The sequence below is a fragment of the Pseudonaja textilis genome, chromosome 2 (genome assembly GCF_049901715.1).
Source record: "Pseudonaja textilis isolate UNSWEBS1 chromosome 2, rPseTex1.2, whole genome shotgun sequence".
NCBI classification, from domain to species: Eukaryota; Metazoa; Chordata; class Lepidosauria; order Squamata; family Elapidae; genus Pseudonaja; species Pseudonaja textilis.
In genome coordinates this window covers 184,801,915-184,819,585 of record NC_141991.1, presented here as the reverse complement: position 1 = coordinate 184,819,585, position 17,671 = coordinate 184,801,915, and the positions used below count along the sequence as shown (strand labels likewise).

At 35.5% G+C, this 17,671-nt stretch overlaps 1 protein-coding gene across 5 annotated transcripts in view; it reads left to right on the top strand.

Moving 5' to 3' along the window:
* Positions 1–6,332: 6,332 nt before the first annotated feature.
* The window catches only part of CCDC171 (coiled-coil domain containing 171), a 178,228-nt gene continuing 166,889 nt past the window's right edge, over positions 6,333–17,671 (top strand). For 3 of the 5 annotated variants that reach the window (XM_087926588.1, XM_087926587.1, XM_087926585.1), the window contains exons 1-5: positions 6,337–6,514; positions 8,976–9,134; positions 11,234–11,360; positions 14,400–14,574; positions 16,338–16,528. In XM_087926588.1, coding sequence (XP_087782714.1) covers positions 9,094–9,134; positions 11,234–11,360; positions 14,400–14,574; positions 16,338–16,528 — 534 coding nt within the window. In that variant the 5' untranslated portion in view covers positions 6,337–6,514; positions 8,976–9,093. Of the gene's footprint in view, positions 6,515–6,579; positions 6,709–8,975; positions 9,135–11,233; positions 11,361–14,399; positions 14,575–16,337; positions 16,529–17,671 lie in introns of those variants that run through there. The other 2 variants (XM_026718389.2, XM_087926586.1) reach the window with 2 other exon arrangements.

Sequence of the window (17,671 nt, the reverse complement as noted above, 5' to 3'; positions counted from 1 at the left end):
CGAGGTCTCCAGTGAAAACAAGGCAGTGAAATGTAAAAATCATGTCTGAGCTCTGCAGGAAATGCTGTCAATCCAGACAGATTTTTAAAAACAATTTGACGTTTAGATAAAAAAAAATGGACGTTTAGATTTTTAAAAAGTAAATATTGTGGGTTTTAAATTGCACTGCGATATGATGATTTGATTAAAGTTCTGTATTAGGAAACCAAATTCAGGTTTCTTTTAATTCTGTGTTGCCAAAGCAGAGTTTTGACTGATGCTGCTTGTTAATTCAACAGTTTGAGAAGTTTCTTCTAAGTAGGTTTTAATAGCAGTAGCTGTATAGCTATTAATAAAAGACTCTTCATGCAATATGCTTTCTGACTAATAGTTAAATTTATACTTAGGTCAGTTTCACAGTATATCACACTGAGTCACAGCGACTGGGTTTTCATAACTGAGCCAGACATTCTACGTTTATTTATCAAATTGATATACCACAAATGTGACTGTTGTTTATTTTTGCCAATATGGTTACTAGTGAACTGGTGTGAATAAATATATTAAATTCACTGCACTGTTTTCAGACTATGGAATTGTGAGTTCAATCTTCTGTGTCAAAATTCAGCAGAGACCTTTCTTCATTTTTTTTATAGAAAGCATACTAGAATGTAGACTTTTCAGTGTTTATTATTTTATATGTATGACTAATTTATTCTTTACCTTTCCTTCAGAAGCTTGAGGCACATTTATAATCCTGACCCCATTTTTGCCCTACAAAACAACTTGTGAGCTGAGAGTGACAGGCACAGAGTCACAATGGGCTTTCATAGCTGTGGTAGGCCTGAACCAGCCTAGTGCTTTAATCACTATATCATCCTAGCTCTTTACAAAATAACTGTAATTAAATCTTTTCTGCTAGGCTTGCATAATACTCTAGGCTAAACTGTGGTTGTTTTGTGGCTCAGTGTGTTGTAAAATGCAGACAGTGAGGTTAGTTTTCTGTTTGTTGAAGAATGATTGCATTTATTTGGTATACAGAATTTATTACCTTTGGGATAAACAGTCTACGCAACATTATGCCTTAGATAACAGCATGAATCTCCACAGGCAAGGTTGGTAGAAGGAGGTGATGGCATATGTGGCATGACAGAAAATGACCCAATTCTTCTGCTTTTCCAGAAGTCTTTGCTTGATTGCTAGAGGGAACAAAATTATGGATCATCTGAATGGTGATTTAATATTCGATAACATGTATGTACCTGTATCAGTTCAAATCCATATTCAACTAGAAAATAGGTATCCTGGAGCCTAATTTTTCTACTCAGTTGAATTGGTCACAGCCTTATAATGACTTAAAATACTGCCATGAGCTTCAGAAAGCCATTTCTTCATGAGTAGCTTTGTGCAGGTGATACTAGCTGGATTTATACAATACACTAATATTAAATACAGGTGGCTAATTCAAAGTGTGAGATAAGCATTGTCATATTAGATACAATTGTATATTCCATGTTGAAAACTACTATGGTACAAAGAACAAAAATATATGCTGTGAAGTTCAGTGTGCCATTTCATAGACTGATATATCATATAAAAGACAATGACTGTAGTTGCATTGAATTCCAACATATATACTTAATATGTTGCTTTAAAAAACTAGCCTTTTTCAATATAAAATTATACAGATTGAATTTGCACTGATTGGATTTTCAATATAAAATTATACTGATTGGATTTCCACATTTTATGCCAGTATATATTGCAAATTCAATCATTGAAGTTTGGGTAAAAGAAGAAATCTTGCATTCCTTAATGAAATTGGATGTGCTTTCCATTAGTGTTGACTCCTGGTAACTGCCTGGATGAGTCCCTGCAGTTTCCTTGGCAAGTTTTTTCAGAAGCGCTTACTATTGCCGTTTTTTTTAGGGCTGAGAAGAAGCAAGCTGCCCAGAGTTATCTAGCGGGCTTTATGCCTGAAGCAGGACTACAATTTAGTCTCCTGATTTCTTGTGCAGTATTTAAAATAATCACACCTAATTGTCTTAATGAATTTATTAATTGTTGATAGCTACCTATCTTGCTAATGTGACTGTGGGTGGCTTGTGAAGTTAAAAATCCAGAAAACAATATAAAGTCAACCAACTCCCCTCCAATAATTAAAAAACATTAAAAACAAACTGTTAAAAACCTTAAAACATAATCAGCGGAGAGCACCATTATGTTGTACCTAAAAGTACAGCCTCTTAGCAGGCTCTCCACTAACATCACTGGACTTCTAAACCAGTTGACAAAAGCCATGTTTTCAGACTCTTCTGAAAGGCTAACAAAGTAGGGACCAAAGTCACCTCAGGGTGAATGGTATTCCAAATGGTGGGTTCTGGCAGAAAAAGGTCGTCTCTTGGGTGCCATCAGCTGATATTCCTGTGTAGGCTGGATCTGCAATGTGCCCTTTCTGCCAGATCTGATGGGACTGGAAGATGTAATTGGGATGAGGTGATTCTACAAGTATCCCAGCCTCATGTCAAGTAGGTCTTTGTAGATCAGCAGCAGCAGCTTCAAACAAACATACCTAATTCAGCTTGCAGAAGAGAGGTGTAATATGTGCTGATCTAGGTGTGCACATAATTATCTATGCTGCTGCATTTTGCACTAGCTGAAGCTTCTAGATTCTCTTCAAAAACAGGCCCATGTAGAGTGCGTTACAGTAATCCATCTACCCATAAATCACTGTGGAATACAAACATAAGTGCATTTCAAAAATAGTTATTTCAAATATCTGAATATCTAGATTTCCAGATTGGATACAGAAAAAAACAGTACTCAGAGCAGTTTTGAATTTCTGTTTTTCGGGAAAGGTTTTAGCAATATAAACAGATTAGAGCTATTTCACATTATTTCCTGGTGTCACCACTCTGTACTATTAAAACTTTTCAGGGGGAAAAACTGAAGCAGCTTAATCTCTGTGTACTTAGTTTTGAATAATAAAAGCAAACTATCTTTCTCCAAGCCTAGTTCAAATGCAGATTAAAAAGAAAACAGGTATAATAGTATCCACATGCTGTTCTACAGTTTTGCTAATGTTTTCACCCTACAGGGAAAACTTTTTGATTTGAACTAAATTGCTTTGGGTACAAAAAAACATCTGAAACTATTGATGCTATTCTTTTAAAAATGATAAGTGTTCCTGCTGTAAGGGAAATAGCTCCCAGGATTAGACTGTATTGTAAAACGTGCTTCTAGGAGTCAATATTATATTCCAACTATGACAATTAAAAATGGTTTTCCTTTCATTTTTCTTTCACTTTTTTTTCTATCTTCAACCTTGAATCCTTTCTCCATCAGTTTCTAATAGCACCATCTTCAAAATAGGAAAGACTAGAAGAATATACTGCATAATATAATCCACATAACTGAGTCAATTGTACAGAGCAAGAAACATAATGTTTTAAATTATTACTAATAAAATTGGAATCTGCACGTACAACTCTGGAATGGTTTGAATGCTTATTATTAAAAAAATATATTTGTGCTTATATGTTATGTTTATAGATACATCCTAATCAGTAGATTTTTTAAATTGGTGAGACAACTGAGTAAATTTAATAATTTTATTATATAGAGTACACTCTGGGAATATTGTTTCGGAAACTATTTCATTGTGTTAACTTTTAATGGTAAATTATAGCCTGGATTAAATGAATTTATATCTATTGTTGTTCATCTTGCTTCTGAAACAATTAGATATTTCAACAGCAATGATTCCCCTCTTTGTACAAGAATGCACTGAAAACCTATATTGTAATGATTATTGTGTTTGTTTAAAAATTAAGGTATAGCTAATTGGACAAACAGCATAGATAAATTAGATCTCCCAAAGAGGCCAATTGCCTTTCAAGGATATCTCACTTTGGCCAAATGTGACTTTCATCTTATGCTTTCTTAATTCAAACTGGTAAGTAATTCCACACAATGTAAGGTTCTTCAGGTTGTAGAGTATCATGTTTTTCTACAAATAGAATTGCCTTGAACACTTAATGGAAATATATTCCAGGGCATATAAAGTAGTTGCTCTGAGTCAAGGACTTCTTTATGAATGCATGAAAGTAACACAACTTAGAGATAGATGTCTGGTTGACTGGCTGGCTGTTCAAAAATATTTTTTTTTGTTCTAAAATAGTCTAAAAATTATAATTTGCAAATATTTAAATTGGATTGTAATCACTATGGAGACGTAGCAGAAGTACTTCTTCCCATATTTTTACAATTTCCATTTTATATCTGATTCCTCCAGGAATAGACCAGGAATAGTGGGCATACTTCAGTCCTTAATTTGGGGGTTGTTCCTTTTTCTGTGACAACCTTGATTAAGAGACTAAGGTAGTCTCCTTTTAAAGATACAGTAGATTGTTATTTAAAGTCAGATATAAAGATGAAGCAATTTAACCATTATTTTAACTTAAGATTTGTTGTTTGTTAGCTCACCTAAACACTAACTTTCCATACTATTCAGTCCTGGGCAAAACAAATATTTTGAAGTTAATCCTTTCCTCTGATATAGACACAAGTACTTACAGGATACTAGAGTGGGCCAAAAATGGGTTGCTCCATTTGCAGTTACTTTTCCTTGTTTCTTTTTTATATTTCTCCCTTTCTTATATGGATGCATAAAATGAGTATACAAAGTACCACTTCTACAGTGGTTCTTATTTTGACTGGGCCACTGTGGATTTTTATTTTTTTCAATTTTGATGTGACTTGGTCAAAATTCTGGTTTCTAGGAAAGGGGCTACTTTCATTTTTATTTTTTGAATATTTTATTAATCAGATTTATATTGCTGCTTATATCATACAAAGTGATTTTGGGCGGTGTGCAACAATAGAATAAAATGACAGATAAATAAAAAAACAATAATAAAAACATTAAAATGAGAATGGCATTTCTTTTAAGACCTACAGTGTGCAAGAACATCAAGCACAGTGGAGTCATTTACCATTATGTCTGTTTTCCAAGGAGCTCCAGGCCTGATGATATAACCAGCTCTTGAGGGGCTTTTGGTTGCAGGGTTGAAGCTTGCCTAACTTTGTGGGGAAATGGGAGAACGCTGTGTAAGGTGGATGCCATGGCGGAGAAGGCTGTCCTCCTGAGACCCACCAAATAGACCCCTGGCCTATGGGACCCATGACATGCCTTCTCTTCCAGAATTAATGGGATGGGCTGATGTAGTTGGAGAAAGGCAACACCTGGAATTGGGCTGGAACCAACACAGCTCATGAAGCAGAGATATTATATGTGCTCTTCAAGGAGGACTCATAACAGCCTGCAACTCTGCATTCTGTACCAGTCGAAGCTTTTGGATACTCTTCAAGGGCAGCCCCATGTAAAGAACATTACAGTGGTCCAATCTGGAGATGGCTAGGGCATCCTGATCAAGGAAGATGTACAACAGATACACAACATGAAGCTGTGCAACACTCCCCCAGCCACAACTGCTCTTTGAGGAGTCTAGGACAGAGCTGTCAAATTCCTGGGCCGGATGCATCCTACCCACACCCGGTTTAGCAAAGGGGAAAAAAAGTTGTGATATGTCAGGTGACACTGCCATGAGGACCTGAGTTAGACCTCCCTGATCTAGGAGTCCAAGACTGCGCCAAGTCTGTCTGGGGCAATATCACTAGATCAGCATCTAAGATCATACACAGAAGCAGATGAAGCTAGTAGTATTTTATGGAAACAGTGTAAGACCAGAAGAGAGTTAACCATAGATGTTCTATTGGGTGTTTGCAATATACCCTCTTGAAAAGTAATGATTTATTGTGGTATATGGATTCAGTGAACAAAATTCACTGTTTATATACAATTGTAATCAAATGATACTCAAGACTGTTGTATGGAATTGCAATATATTATCTAATCAAAGATTCATTTTTTTATTGTGAATATTACAATTGCGATTTAATAAACATGAATTGCAATACGTAAAACAATTTGGAAATAAGTTCCACTGAATCCAGGAAGCTAAACTTTTAGTATCCCTGCACAGTATAAAGTGCCTAGGACTGCAGAGACAACTACGCATCTATTTTCCTTCCCATCCATTATTAGTATCAACTTTGTCAACCCGTTAACAGCACCTATAATTTCTTAAAGCGGCAAACAGAGCGGGAGCAAAGTGGTGTTTACGCAGCACGCTCCTTTAGCGCATGCCCTGTTTAGCGGATTGAAGCAAACCGAGGGCGGGCGAAGAATCTTCCCGTTTAGAATGTGTTACGTCACAATTTCACATTATTCCAATGGGTAGTCTGAGACCGGAAGACAACACAAAGCCGCTGAGCGAACCGCTGGTTGCTCTCTAACCGGAAATAACCGTTGTAAAGTCAGTCAGAAGCTAGCATGAATGTCCGGGCTTTCTCGTTACTCCCTGGGTCCTAAAGCCCGCCCAGAAAAAAAAAACCTGGTGCCTTGCAGATAGTTCATATCCGATAGCTTGGCGATCTCATGATTGCTGCTTTCAAATACAGGCGCGGCAAACAGGTACGAAGATGGGGAGGGCGGCAGATTTCGACCGTGGCGTTACGGTAGATCGGTAGGAGGGAAGAGTTGGAAACCAGGAGGAGGAATGTTTGGCTTGAGCTGGAGAGAAACAGACAGACCGAAAATGTATTGCAGAGCCCCGTCGTTTAATCCGGATTGATCAGGGAGGTGTGAAACAGGGATTACAAGCAGCGGTAAAACCGGCAAATTCTCCAACGGTTGTTGCCCTTAGGAGGAATACTCGTTTTATAGGAAGCAGGATGAAAGCAATCGAAATTCACTTGTAGAGACTTTCCTAGCCCCGAGGCGTGAGAAAACTATACGTGAGAAAACGGCCGCTTGTTGAACCCTTTGCAGTTTTTCTAAAACTATCAGTGTTAGGGTCTTAGGTGCGACGAAGTTATCTCGAGTCTTAGTCGATGTGATCTTGCCCTATATAAACGATAGAAACATACACATGACACCTTTCTCTTTCAAATGTGATTTCCTTCCTTGGTAGATGGTATAAAATCTTACCCCAGTTGATTTAAGGATGGTCCGGATTTGTTTCAACCATTTAAAACTAAAGATCTGTTGCTAAGCAACTTGAGCACAGGAATGAAGCTGGGAGCACCCTGATGGCAAAAAGGAATGAGGTGGCTCTTTAACTGGGTATGATTTTGGCATCTGTCTACATTAGGGAGAAGGGTTCTATCCACAGTTCCACCCTATCAGCCCTCTGAGGTTAGTTGGGTCGGGAAACAGACGCCAAAGATCCCAGAAATGCCACTTTATTGTTGCAGTATAATAACTGAGGCTTGCAAATTTGATATATTCACTCCCCTTCTCTGCTGTCCCCCAACATCAAAGAGGATCAGGGTGGAGCAATCTTGAGTTCCTCATTCCCACAGCAGCTGTTCATATACTTTTCTCAAGGCCATCTTGTACTCACACACCTTGTACTCACACACTTTATATCAGGGTTGCCAAATTGAGTTATACTTTCCTTGAGCGGGTCCAGAGAGAATCTAGGGAAGGTATGAAGAATTGTTTAATAGTTGTACATTGTTACAAAAAAGTCCACCTTTTCCAAAGTTTTATGCTATTGTTTTAATTGTTCATTTGTGTTCATTTTGATATTTGGATTTTTAGGGGAAGCATGGACATCAAGACTATATTAAAGAGAGGTATGGGGCAAAAAGTTTAAGAGACTTTTTTGCCTTTTATTGACAAGAGCCAGACGGTTTGTATGATCCAGAAGACTTTTATTTAGATATAGTTTTGGGGTCTTCATTCTGGGTTTGAATAGATTATGGTAGCAACAAGGAAGTCAAAGTAAACGTCTTGCCACAAATTCTAGAACTACAACTGGCTTAACTGTAATCAGTTATTTAGGTGAAACAGAATGAGTTGGTTTGGTGGATTTGCTTTTTCCAAGTGAAAAAGTCTCTAACACAATGTCCATTAAGGGAACTGTTTTTGCTGATTTATCTGTTAAACAATCTTCAGTTATCACTGAATTACAGTTTACTACAAAAAAATTTGAACAATTGCAGCCAATATACTCCAAATTGTAATCCTTTAGAGGTATTGACCTCAAAATCTCCAACCAGAAGACAGACAGGGATAATGGAAGCTGTGTACCTGGATGTCATGATGGCTCCATCACTGGAAGTTTTTAAGAAATGATTAGAGAGCCATTGGTCCAGAATAGTATAAGGTCTCCTGGTTGAAAAGGGAGTGACTAGAAAATTTCCAATGTCCCAACTCTTGTACTATTCCTGAAAAGTTGGGAAAGGCTGCTTTAGGCATTAATTTTTAACCCGTGAATTGGGAGCCCTTGTTGAATTGCGTTGCCACTATCAATTTCTTTTGTTGCTTTTTCAAGCTGAACAAAGGGACTAGCATATTTATGTTATTTCCCAAATTTATATCCCTTGTTTTCTTCAGGACTCAAAGTAGCTTACACCAAAATCTGCATTTTATCCCTATGACCTTGTGGTAGGTAGGTCTAAAGGAACGAATTCTTGTTTTTAAGGATGGTCTGTCCAGACTTGATCCAACATTTTAATTTCTACACTCACATTGGTTGTAGAAAATTTATTGATTGTAGTGGCAAAATGAGAACATTAGAAACACAACCTACTATTCAAAAAGGTACTTCGGAGTGCATCCCAAATGCCTATTATTTTTGGAGATCCGTCAAAATTTATGTTTTTTCTTAGGCCTATTTTTTATTTCTTAAGCTGTTTCTTAAGCCTATAATCTATTTTTGTAACATGAAGATGAGTGGAGATGGAAATAATGACATTAATAAAGAAATTTAAAGTTCATGTTGTGACTCTTTAGATTATTGCTGGCTTCAGTAAACTATTGGGCATATACTTTAATAATAAAGAATTCTATAATTTGTGATTAAGTCCAAATATATTATTGCAAAAATGGTGTGACTGAGATATTTATTTAAATCTGTGTATTGTAGGTTTTAATGTGACTCAAGAAATTGGAAAAGACGTGATGTTTGAAATCTTGTGCAAACAATAATACCTATGAAAATAGCATTGTTTGTTCAGAGAACATAAAGTAGAAAATTAGTTGTAATGGATTCTCAAGTGAATTACTCAATCTCTGAAATGAAACGGTGAGTTTAATTCTGATAATTAACAAAGAATACAGTTATGAAAATTTCTGTTCTCTCTTTTGACCATGTAAATTTCTGCCATTTTCTAATTCTATCATATGAAATTTCTAATAGAATGTTAACTGCAGAAAAATACATATTTGGGAAAAATGTTTAGTACCAGTTGGCAATTGAGGATGTGCAAATCATGCTGTTAATACTTCATAATTTCAGATTTCACAGTTTGAAGTAATATTACAATATCAGATAATTAGCCCATCTATAGTGCAGGTATCTTAGTGGAAATTCAGCTTTCTGTAGGATTGTGTTAGCTTACTGTAGGTGCTTTTCAAAGTAACTCCCCATACCTGCATCACAAAATTGTTAGCAAGTTTTGGTTGGAAATAACACACAAATATAGGATTGTGCTATAAATGAATACAAGACAACATCACTTGATAAAGCATTTCTGCAATCCCTTTAAGAATAGCAAAATACTGATATACACACATACGTATAAACATATATACTTTACCCCTCACATGCATACATATGGTTCTGATGGTTTTTCAATCCAGTTTTGCTAATTAACAAAACATCACTAATCAAAGCAAAAGGATAACTTATTTTCCAAGTTCCATATTTTACTTACCAAATACAGTGGCAACTATTAGGGTAACAAAAATGGATAAAAAAAGTGCAGCTTCCTTCCTAATGAACAGTACCATTTCAATTGTGAGATTGAAATTATTCAGAGAAGTGTACTTAGTCCCCTTCAGAAGTTTGTTTCCATTTTCTCTTCAAAGTGTGATATTTAATGAAATCTTTTTAAAACTTTGTATATTTGCCTACTGGTGAGGTTTTTTTTTTTTTAATGGGGCAGCTTGGCTTTTCCTCTTGTTTTACCATGTTTATATTTGTCTGTTCCTACTTACTATCATGTCATATCTGTATCATTGTTTTTATCCCTGAATTGTTCTGCCAATCACTTCCTATGTGATATGAAAAGTGGATGCAGTACTTTCAAAAGTTGTCTAGTTTTCCATGTATGGTATATTATATAAAATAAAACGGGTATTTTATCACACTTCCTCAGCTGTCAATGCAAGGAAAAAAACACTTAGTTATTCCATTGGAATGGTTACCATAGTTACCTCACTAACTTAGGTACAAGATTTCATTTTGTTTTGTGAACTTCTCCCTTTTATTTAAGAAGCTGAATGAGGTTTGTGAATTAAGAATTGTATGCTTTTTTTTCATATATTTTGTATTTTGATGCCTAAAAAGCTAACATTAAAGAGTTGTGTGTGTGCATCTTCCAGTAATTATGAATTAATAGTAATTAGAATTGAGGCTTGGTTCATCAGGGTAAACTTATTTTCCCTTGACATCAAGGAGGCCAGTCAACATCTCCCTCTGTTTCTCATTAAATGAATGTATGGGGGCTGGCAAAATGCAAAACATCTATACTTTAAAAGCTGTGCACAGAAAATATTTTATTCTGTTGCAGTCATCATGATAAGCCGTTCCTCCTGGACTTTCCCTTCTACAAAATTATTAGAACTGCTTTTTTAATAAACAATGCTGCCATATTTTTCTAAGTAGAGTTGGAAAAATGCTGGCTGAACAAAATAAGTGTTATTTTTAATTTTATTTCTTCAAGAAAGAGAAAGTAACAGATGTAAGGTTTGAAAGGGATTGACTTTTATTACGAGAAGCATAATTTGTGCTTAATTTATTTCTACCCTACCTTCATTTTTCAGGGTGACTCACAACCCTTCAAAATATATACATATAAAGCAGAATTTTTAAATCAGTACATTTAGAATTAAATAACAAAAAGTTGATAATCTTTAAAACGTCCTTCAGTGAAATGCAGATGCAGATGTAGGTAGCTTTAGATAGATACATTCTTGAATTGCAGGGGTTGTGAACTGGAAGCAAAACAGTTCCAATAATAGCCACCTCCAGAGTATATTACCTTGGAAACAAATCTTATAAATTGAGTGGGACTTAGTTCTAAGTAAGAAATTCAACCTTGCTGCCTCGATTATTTGAAACTTCAGAGCTGGTATGACTGAGACCATTTGTAGTGAAAAGTCCTTGTATTTTTAAAACAGGAACTTTGGAAAGACATTTCTCCACAAGCACAGTGAAGCTGATATGGAAACAAAGGAAGATCTGAGAAGGAAACTCCATCAAGCCAAGAAAGATAAACTTGACATAACTGCTAAGCATAATGCAGAGGTAACAATTTCATTGCTGTTGGGCTGTGTGTTCAACATTCTTACACAAACTACTCATCCTGTTGATGTTGATGGATGGCTTTCTCCAACTTGCCACATTTCTGATGTATCTAAAGAACTACATCAGCCTTCATAATGCTAATGAAGGGGTTTGTATTAGGCCTGTGCGCTCTTGGACCCTGATTTAAAATAACTTCTCTAAATCTTGTTCCAGTCCAGTCTTTGTGGTATTAAAACTATTACAATTCTTAGAGCAGCTGCAGCATTATTTTATTTTGCAGGCTTACACAAAAGCCTAAAAGAGGAAACTGCTTTAATGAGTACCAGAGGTGCTGTGCTTCATGAGATCCAAAACACTTTTAAGTTGTAGTCAGGACATGGAAAGCCATATTTAAGATTCTTCCAAATGTTTCTTTTTTTTCTTTGATTTTTTCCCATCTCTTTTTTGTTAATGAGAAACCAGAATATGGGTATAATTCTTATAATTCTCATGGGGCAAAAACTTCATTTATTAAAAAAAACCCTCCAAATAATAGGTTGTATGAGATTAAAAGAAATCAATAATCTACTTTAGTGGGGTCTTCTTAGATGGGGTTCTAGCATTTTTTAAAATTGTTACTTAATTTGCTTTTTACAATGGCATGCCCATCAAGAGTTAGTTTCTAACATAATATTTTTATTTTTTATTTATAAAATGGTGTTAATAAAATTTGTTTTTATTATACAGTGCACTATGTTATTTTGGTACAGCGGTATTTTATACAGTGTTGACTAGAGATTCATAACACTCTAAGATATAAATGACTTAGACTATTAAAAAGAAAAAGAAACGGCATTATATACTGGTGTAGGCTTTCATGACCGGTATCTGTTGGGCAACATTGTGCTTTAGGGTTTAGAGATTGTGGTCTAGAAAACAGATTTCCTGATGTTTCACTGGGAACTCCACAGGTGCCTTCCACAGTTGCCAGGAAATGTCAGTCAATCTGTTTTCTAGACCACAATCAGTAAACCCTGAAGCCCATTACTGCCCAAAAGATATTAATCAGTTCAAACTGTTTAAGTTGTTGATCTTAATAAGCATAGGATTATTTAGCTTTTACAACCAAAGCTGAATGTAAGGGGGTTGTTGTTTAAGAAATACAAGTCAAAAATTCCATTAGGGCTCGTGGAGTAATTATGTGTTCAGTGAGATTCCCGCTGTAATTTCCATCTTGCTTGTAATATAATTCCTGTTGGACTTGGAAAGTGGCTGGAGATAATGCATTTCTTCTCAATTGATGAAAAGCCTGAAGGCTGCTTGCAGCTTCCAACTCATTGAGATTGTTCTAAAGAAGTTCAGCAGCAAAATGAGGAAAATTTGATTTCTTGATTTTTGCATGTTTCCTAGGCTTTGAGGTGGCTTTAAATATAGGACTAGAAGCTGTTTGCCTCTCTGAGACCTCCTATTCCTACCTTTAATCTTCCTCATGCAAAAAAAAAAACCAACCCAGAAAAAATAGCTTCAAAAAGCTACCTATCTTCTTCCTTCACAAATATGAATTGGTAATCTCCCACAGTCCTTATAAAATTGGGGTGCTAAGATAAGCTCACCAATTTTCAAAAGTGGAATATTTTAAAATAAAGCAATTTCCAATGTTATTTTACGCTGAACTGCATTGCAATGATGATTGCAAAGTGATCATGCAATAATCAGAATATAGGCCTGGCTGGTAAGTTCTTACTTAACATTAAAACTGCAATTGGGATCATTGTAAGCAATGCAATTGTTAAGTGAAACATCACATGACCATGTCCGACTTATGATGCCAGTTCCACCATGGTTGTTAAAAAAAATCACTTGCAGTTGTTCAATGCAGCCTTGTAAATTAATACTGCACGACTTGTAAATTAATACTGGCTCCCCAATTCACTTTACTTATTGTGAAGATTGCAAATGGAGATCATGTGAGCCTGGGACTATGGTAAGTTCAAGGATAGTTGCAAACCTACTTTTTCAGCACTGTGGTAAGTTTGAACAGTTGCTAAATAGGCTAGTCAGTAATCAAGGACTACCTAAAATGATTTAGAGCAGAAAATGAAAATAATAAAAGAGTTTTGATGTGCAAAGCCTGTCTTCCATTGCATATGAGCTACTGTAAGTCTCATTAATTCAACAGTGAAAAAACACTTCAACAATTAACGAACTTAAAATCAGCTAACAAAGCAGCATTCAAATGAAATGAACATTTGAAGTGAAAAAGTTACGGACATTGTGAGTGGAAGTATGATGAATTTCATATAAACTTTGTGGTAATTCAATAGATGTTGACTTTCACGTTCTAATTTTCAGAACTTGAAAGTGAATTGTGAAGTTGCTGGTGGTAATAGAAATGCAGCAAAGAGCTGCATCCTGATGTTAAAAGAAGCTATCAGTGAAAGTGATGAAACAGCACAGTAGATCCTTAGCTTTGATGGCACAGAATTGTCCTGGAAGAGAACTTCAGAAAGAATGTACCCTTCCAAAAAGGAAAAGACAATGCAAGCTTTTAAGGCTGTGAAATATCAACACATGCTTTTGTCTGGAGCTATTGTAGCAGGAGATGACAAATTAAAACTGTTTTATCATTGGAAAACCCTTTTGCATTTAAAGGCATTATAAAGAGTATCCTTTCTGTGCATTAGTGTTCAAATCCAAAAGCTCAACAGCTTTATTTCTAGACTGGAGATTCATCAACTGTTTTATTCCCGACAGGGAAAAACACTGCAAAGAGGAGGACATACAATTCAAGATTTTGTTTTGATTTTTATGGATTTGTAATGTTTTACAGTAAATACGTTAATTTCCAAGTAGGTAATTTAACGATCATGTAAAGGCATTTTGGCATCATAATAATAGGTGAAAGGAAAAAAAAAAAGGAAAATTTTCACAAACCCTTCAACCCAATTTGTTTCAAGGCATCTAAGTTTAAAGAGTTACATAATATGAGTATTCAAAAAAATAATGTATGAGTAAAGTTACCTGTAATTTTTTTTTTTTTTTTAATTATTTCATTTATAGCTGTCAAACTATGAAAGCCAGATTGCAAAACTGCGAGCAGAAGTTGAGAAGGGTGAAGCTGTCCGACAAAGTCTGGAGTATGAATTAGCTGTAGCAAGGAAAGAAGTTGGTATAGAACGGTATTCATCAGAAGAAAAATTAGGTGGAGCAAACAAACAAATAGAACAGCTGCAAGGTAAAATTCAGTACATTTTCAATAATGAACAGATTTGTGAACATTTCTTCTGTGAACATAATTCAGTAACTGTGTTCTCCAGGCATAAATAGGGAATTATTATTTTAGGAGTACCTTATAATATTCAGGTCTGAATCTCCTGGGTCTTTTGCATTTTACCACCAATACTGATTGTTGTGTTAAGATCATTATTATGTTCCTTACTTAATATTCTCAGATTTAGAGCTTTTAAACTGTTTGACACATTTTCATAGTCAGTTTCATTGATTCTGAACTTAGAGTCTATTTTTATATAAAATGTAATGTAATATTTAATTTGTAACTTGTACATTTTTGCTTGGTTAAAAAGAATTCTATTTGTATCTGTGATTTATTTTTTTTGATATTATTTTGTTTTCTAATAGCACGTGCTAACAGTTTAAAAAAATGATTCATAAGACTGACATGTGTAATATCCACATTTACTACATCTTATATATTTAGTAATATTTTATTACCCATCACTAATATCTCTTATACTTTAATGCAGAAAATACATCAGAATTATTGTTTTTCTTGGGCCCTGATTCTAACACTTCATTCCATTCCTTTTTCTTTTTTCTTGCTCATGTTTAATAGAGTAATATTTATAAGTAGCTTCATGGCATTCTATGCTTTACGTATTTCAATTTCTACATGCTTATTAATTTGGAAATATTTCTGGATTTCTTAAAAAAATTCTCAGTAATCTCATTTGTTTTTAATAACAAGAGAGTGAGTGTCTATATAAATTAAAGATGGGAAAATATTTGGTCCCAAAGTCCTTGCAGAACTGGTACATAATTTTGAAATTGTTGTGATTTTGTTGAATGTTTATTACTATGTAATTAAAAAGATATTAACATGATAATTATGTTGTATACTTGGCTGAATAGCAGCTTTAAACTAGTGGATTATTTGTTTTCCAATTATAATAAACTGATGCCAGTTAAGCAAATTCATAATTTATATATAACTAGTAGCATTTTTCCTTCCTTAAAATTTACTCTTTTCCAAACATCAATTAAATTTTCATTTTTTCTGACCAATATTATCTGTTCCTACATTCCTGCAATTGTTTAATGTAGAATGTTTATGTAAAAAAGCTACATGTTCCTTGTTCGAGCTGTAGATTGGCCCCATATGTGTCTTTCTATTTTACTGTGTTCTTAATAAGACATTGCTGGACAATATCTGTCTAACACATCTTACTGTCAGCCTTGGCCACTTAGGTAGATACCTGTGGTATCTTTAAGATTCCTTGCTCCTACAACAACCCTGTGAGGTGGGTTGGGCTGAGAGAAAGTGACTGGCCCAGGGTCACCCATCTGGCTTTCATGGCTAAGGCAGGATTTGAACTCTTGGTTCTCCCAATTTCTAGCCTGATGTCTTAACCCAGAGGGCTTCAAACTTGGCAACTTTAAGACTTGAAGTCCACAAGTCTTAAAGTTGCCAAGTTCAGGGACCCCTACATTAACCACTAGATCAAACTGGCTCTTTTGTGTAACAAATATGTATACCAAAACGTCTTCATTGATAGAAATGGCTTTTCACCTGTTTTTTTGTGTTGTTGATGTAAAATGGCAAATTTGAAAGGATTGTTGTTTTCAATAGAATAGTTATGGCAATGTTCACTGTAAAATCTTTGGTTTGTTCCTTTTTAAATATTGTTGGAGAAGAACCTATGCTACTTTAATACAGATTTTAATTGGATTTGAGAATCACCTTGCATGTCTTTTCAACAGAAACCATCAGAGCTCTTCAGCAGAAATTGAATGAGGCAGAGAAAGCATTTCACATCAATAAGTGTCAGTGGGATGAAAAACAGCGAAGATTGATCAATGAGTTATCAGAAAAGGAGTTGCTTATTGGTACCTGTCATGCTGAATATGAAACCCTTTTGAAGGAAAGGATGAGATTGGATGAGATTTTGAAGGTAAGCCTTTATTTAGTGGTGTCTTCAGGAAGTTCATGAAGGATGATGATGGTTATCATTGGAGTTCTATACGGTTATGGCAGTGTTTCTCAACTTTAGACCACTTGAAGAGGGGTAGACCTCTGCTTTCAGAATTCCCCAGCTGACCAGTTTGATCTAGCGCAGGGGTGTCAAACTTGCATCGTCACGGCGGTGTCACATGACATATCGGGACTTTTTCCCCCTTTGCTAAACTGGGCGGGGTCGGGGTCAACACATGGTACATCTGGCCCGCGGGCTGCGAGTTTGACACTCTTGGTCTAGTGGTTGAGGAAAACACTGCCAATAGAGTAAAGAGCTTCAATGATAACCATCATCATCAAGCATAGCTGGCTGGGGAATTCTGGGAACTGAAGTCCACCTGTCTTCAAGTGATGAAGGTCGAGAAACACTGCTCTATGTCATCATAGCATGTATGTACAAAGGGGCAAGGCTTAATACAGCACAGACTTCTGGGAATTGAAGTCCACCCATCTTGCAAGTGGTCAAGATTGAGAAACACTGCTCTATGGTATGCATCAACATGTACAAAGGGGCAGTGCCGTAAACACATATTCTTATTAGTACAGTATTTTCTGCTCAGTTTTTTCACACACAAAAATTTCTTGGGTTCAAAAAAAAATCTTGCACTTTAAAAGATACGACACAAACTAAAGAGGGATTCACTGAGAGAAGGAAAACAGAAAGTTTAGCACTTGCAACATTCTGGAACTGACTTTATCTGAAGGAATATTTGACTTTTGGCAACGGGTTTACCTTTAAATTGAGTCGATAATTTTATGTTTTCTAAAACACAGTGACAGGGAGAGATGAGTCTTGCTCTGCGGAATGTGGGGGGAAATATTTTAAATTCAGGATTCTTTTCCTGTCTAAATATAGTAAGTCTTATTTTTCAGGCAAAGAGGTAAGCAAACTGCTAAAAGCTAAATGATTAAGTGGGAGATTGATTTTTTTTCTTTGACATGACAGTGTTACTTGAGGTGAAGGAAAAATGTCTTAATGGTTCTTGGCCAGTGAAGAGTCTAGAGCAGTGTTTCTCAATCTTTTCTTCACCATGGACCCCCTTTAAATAACTTTTGTGGCAATGGACTCCCAAGACATAAC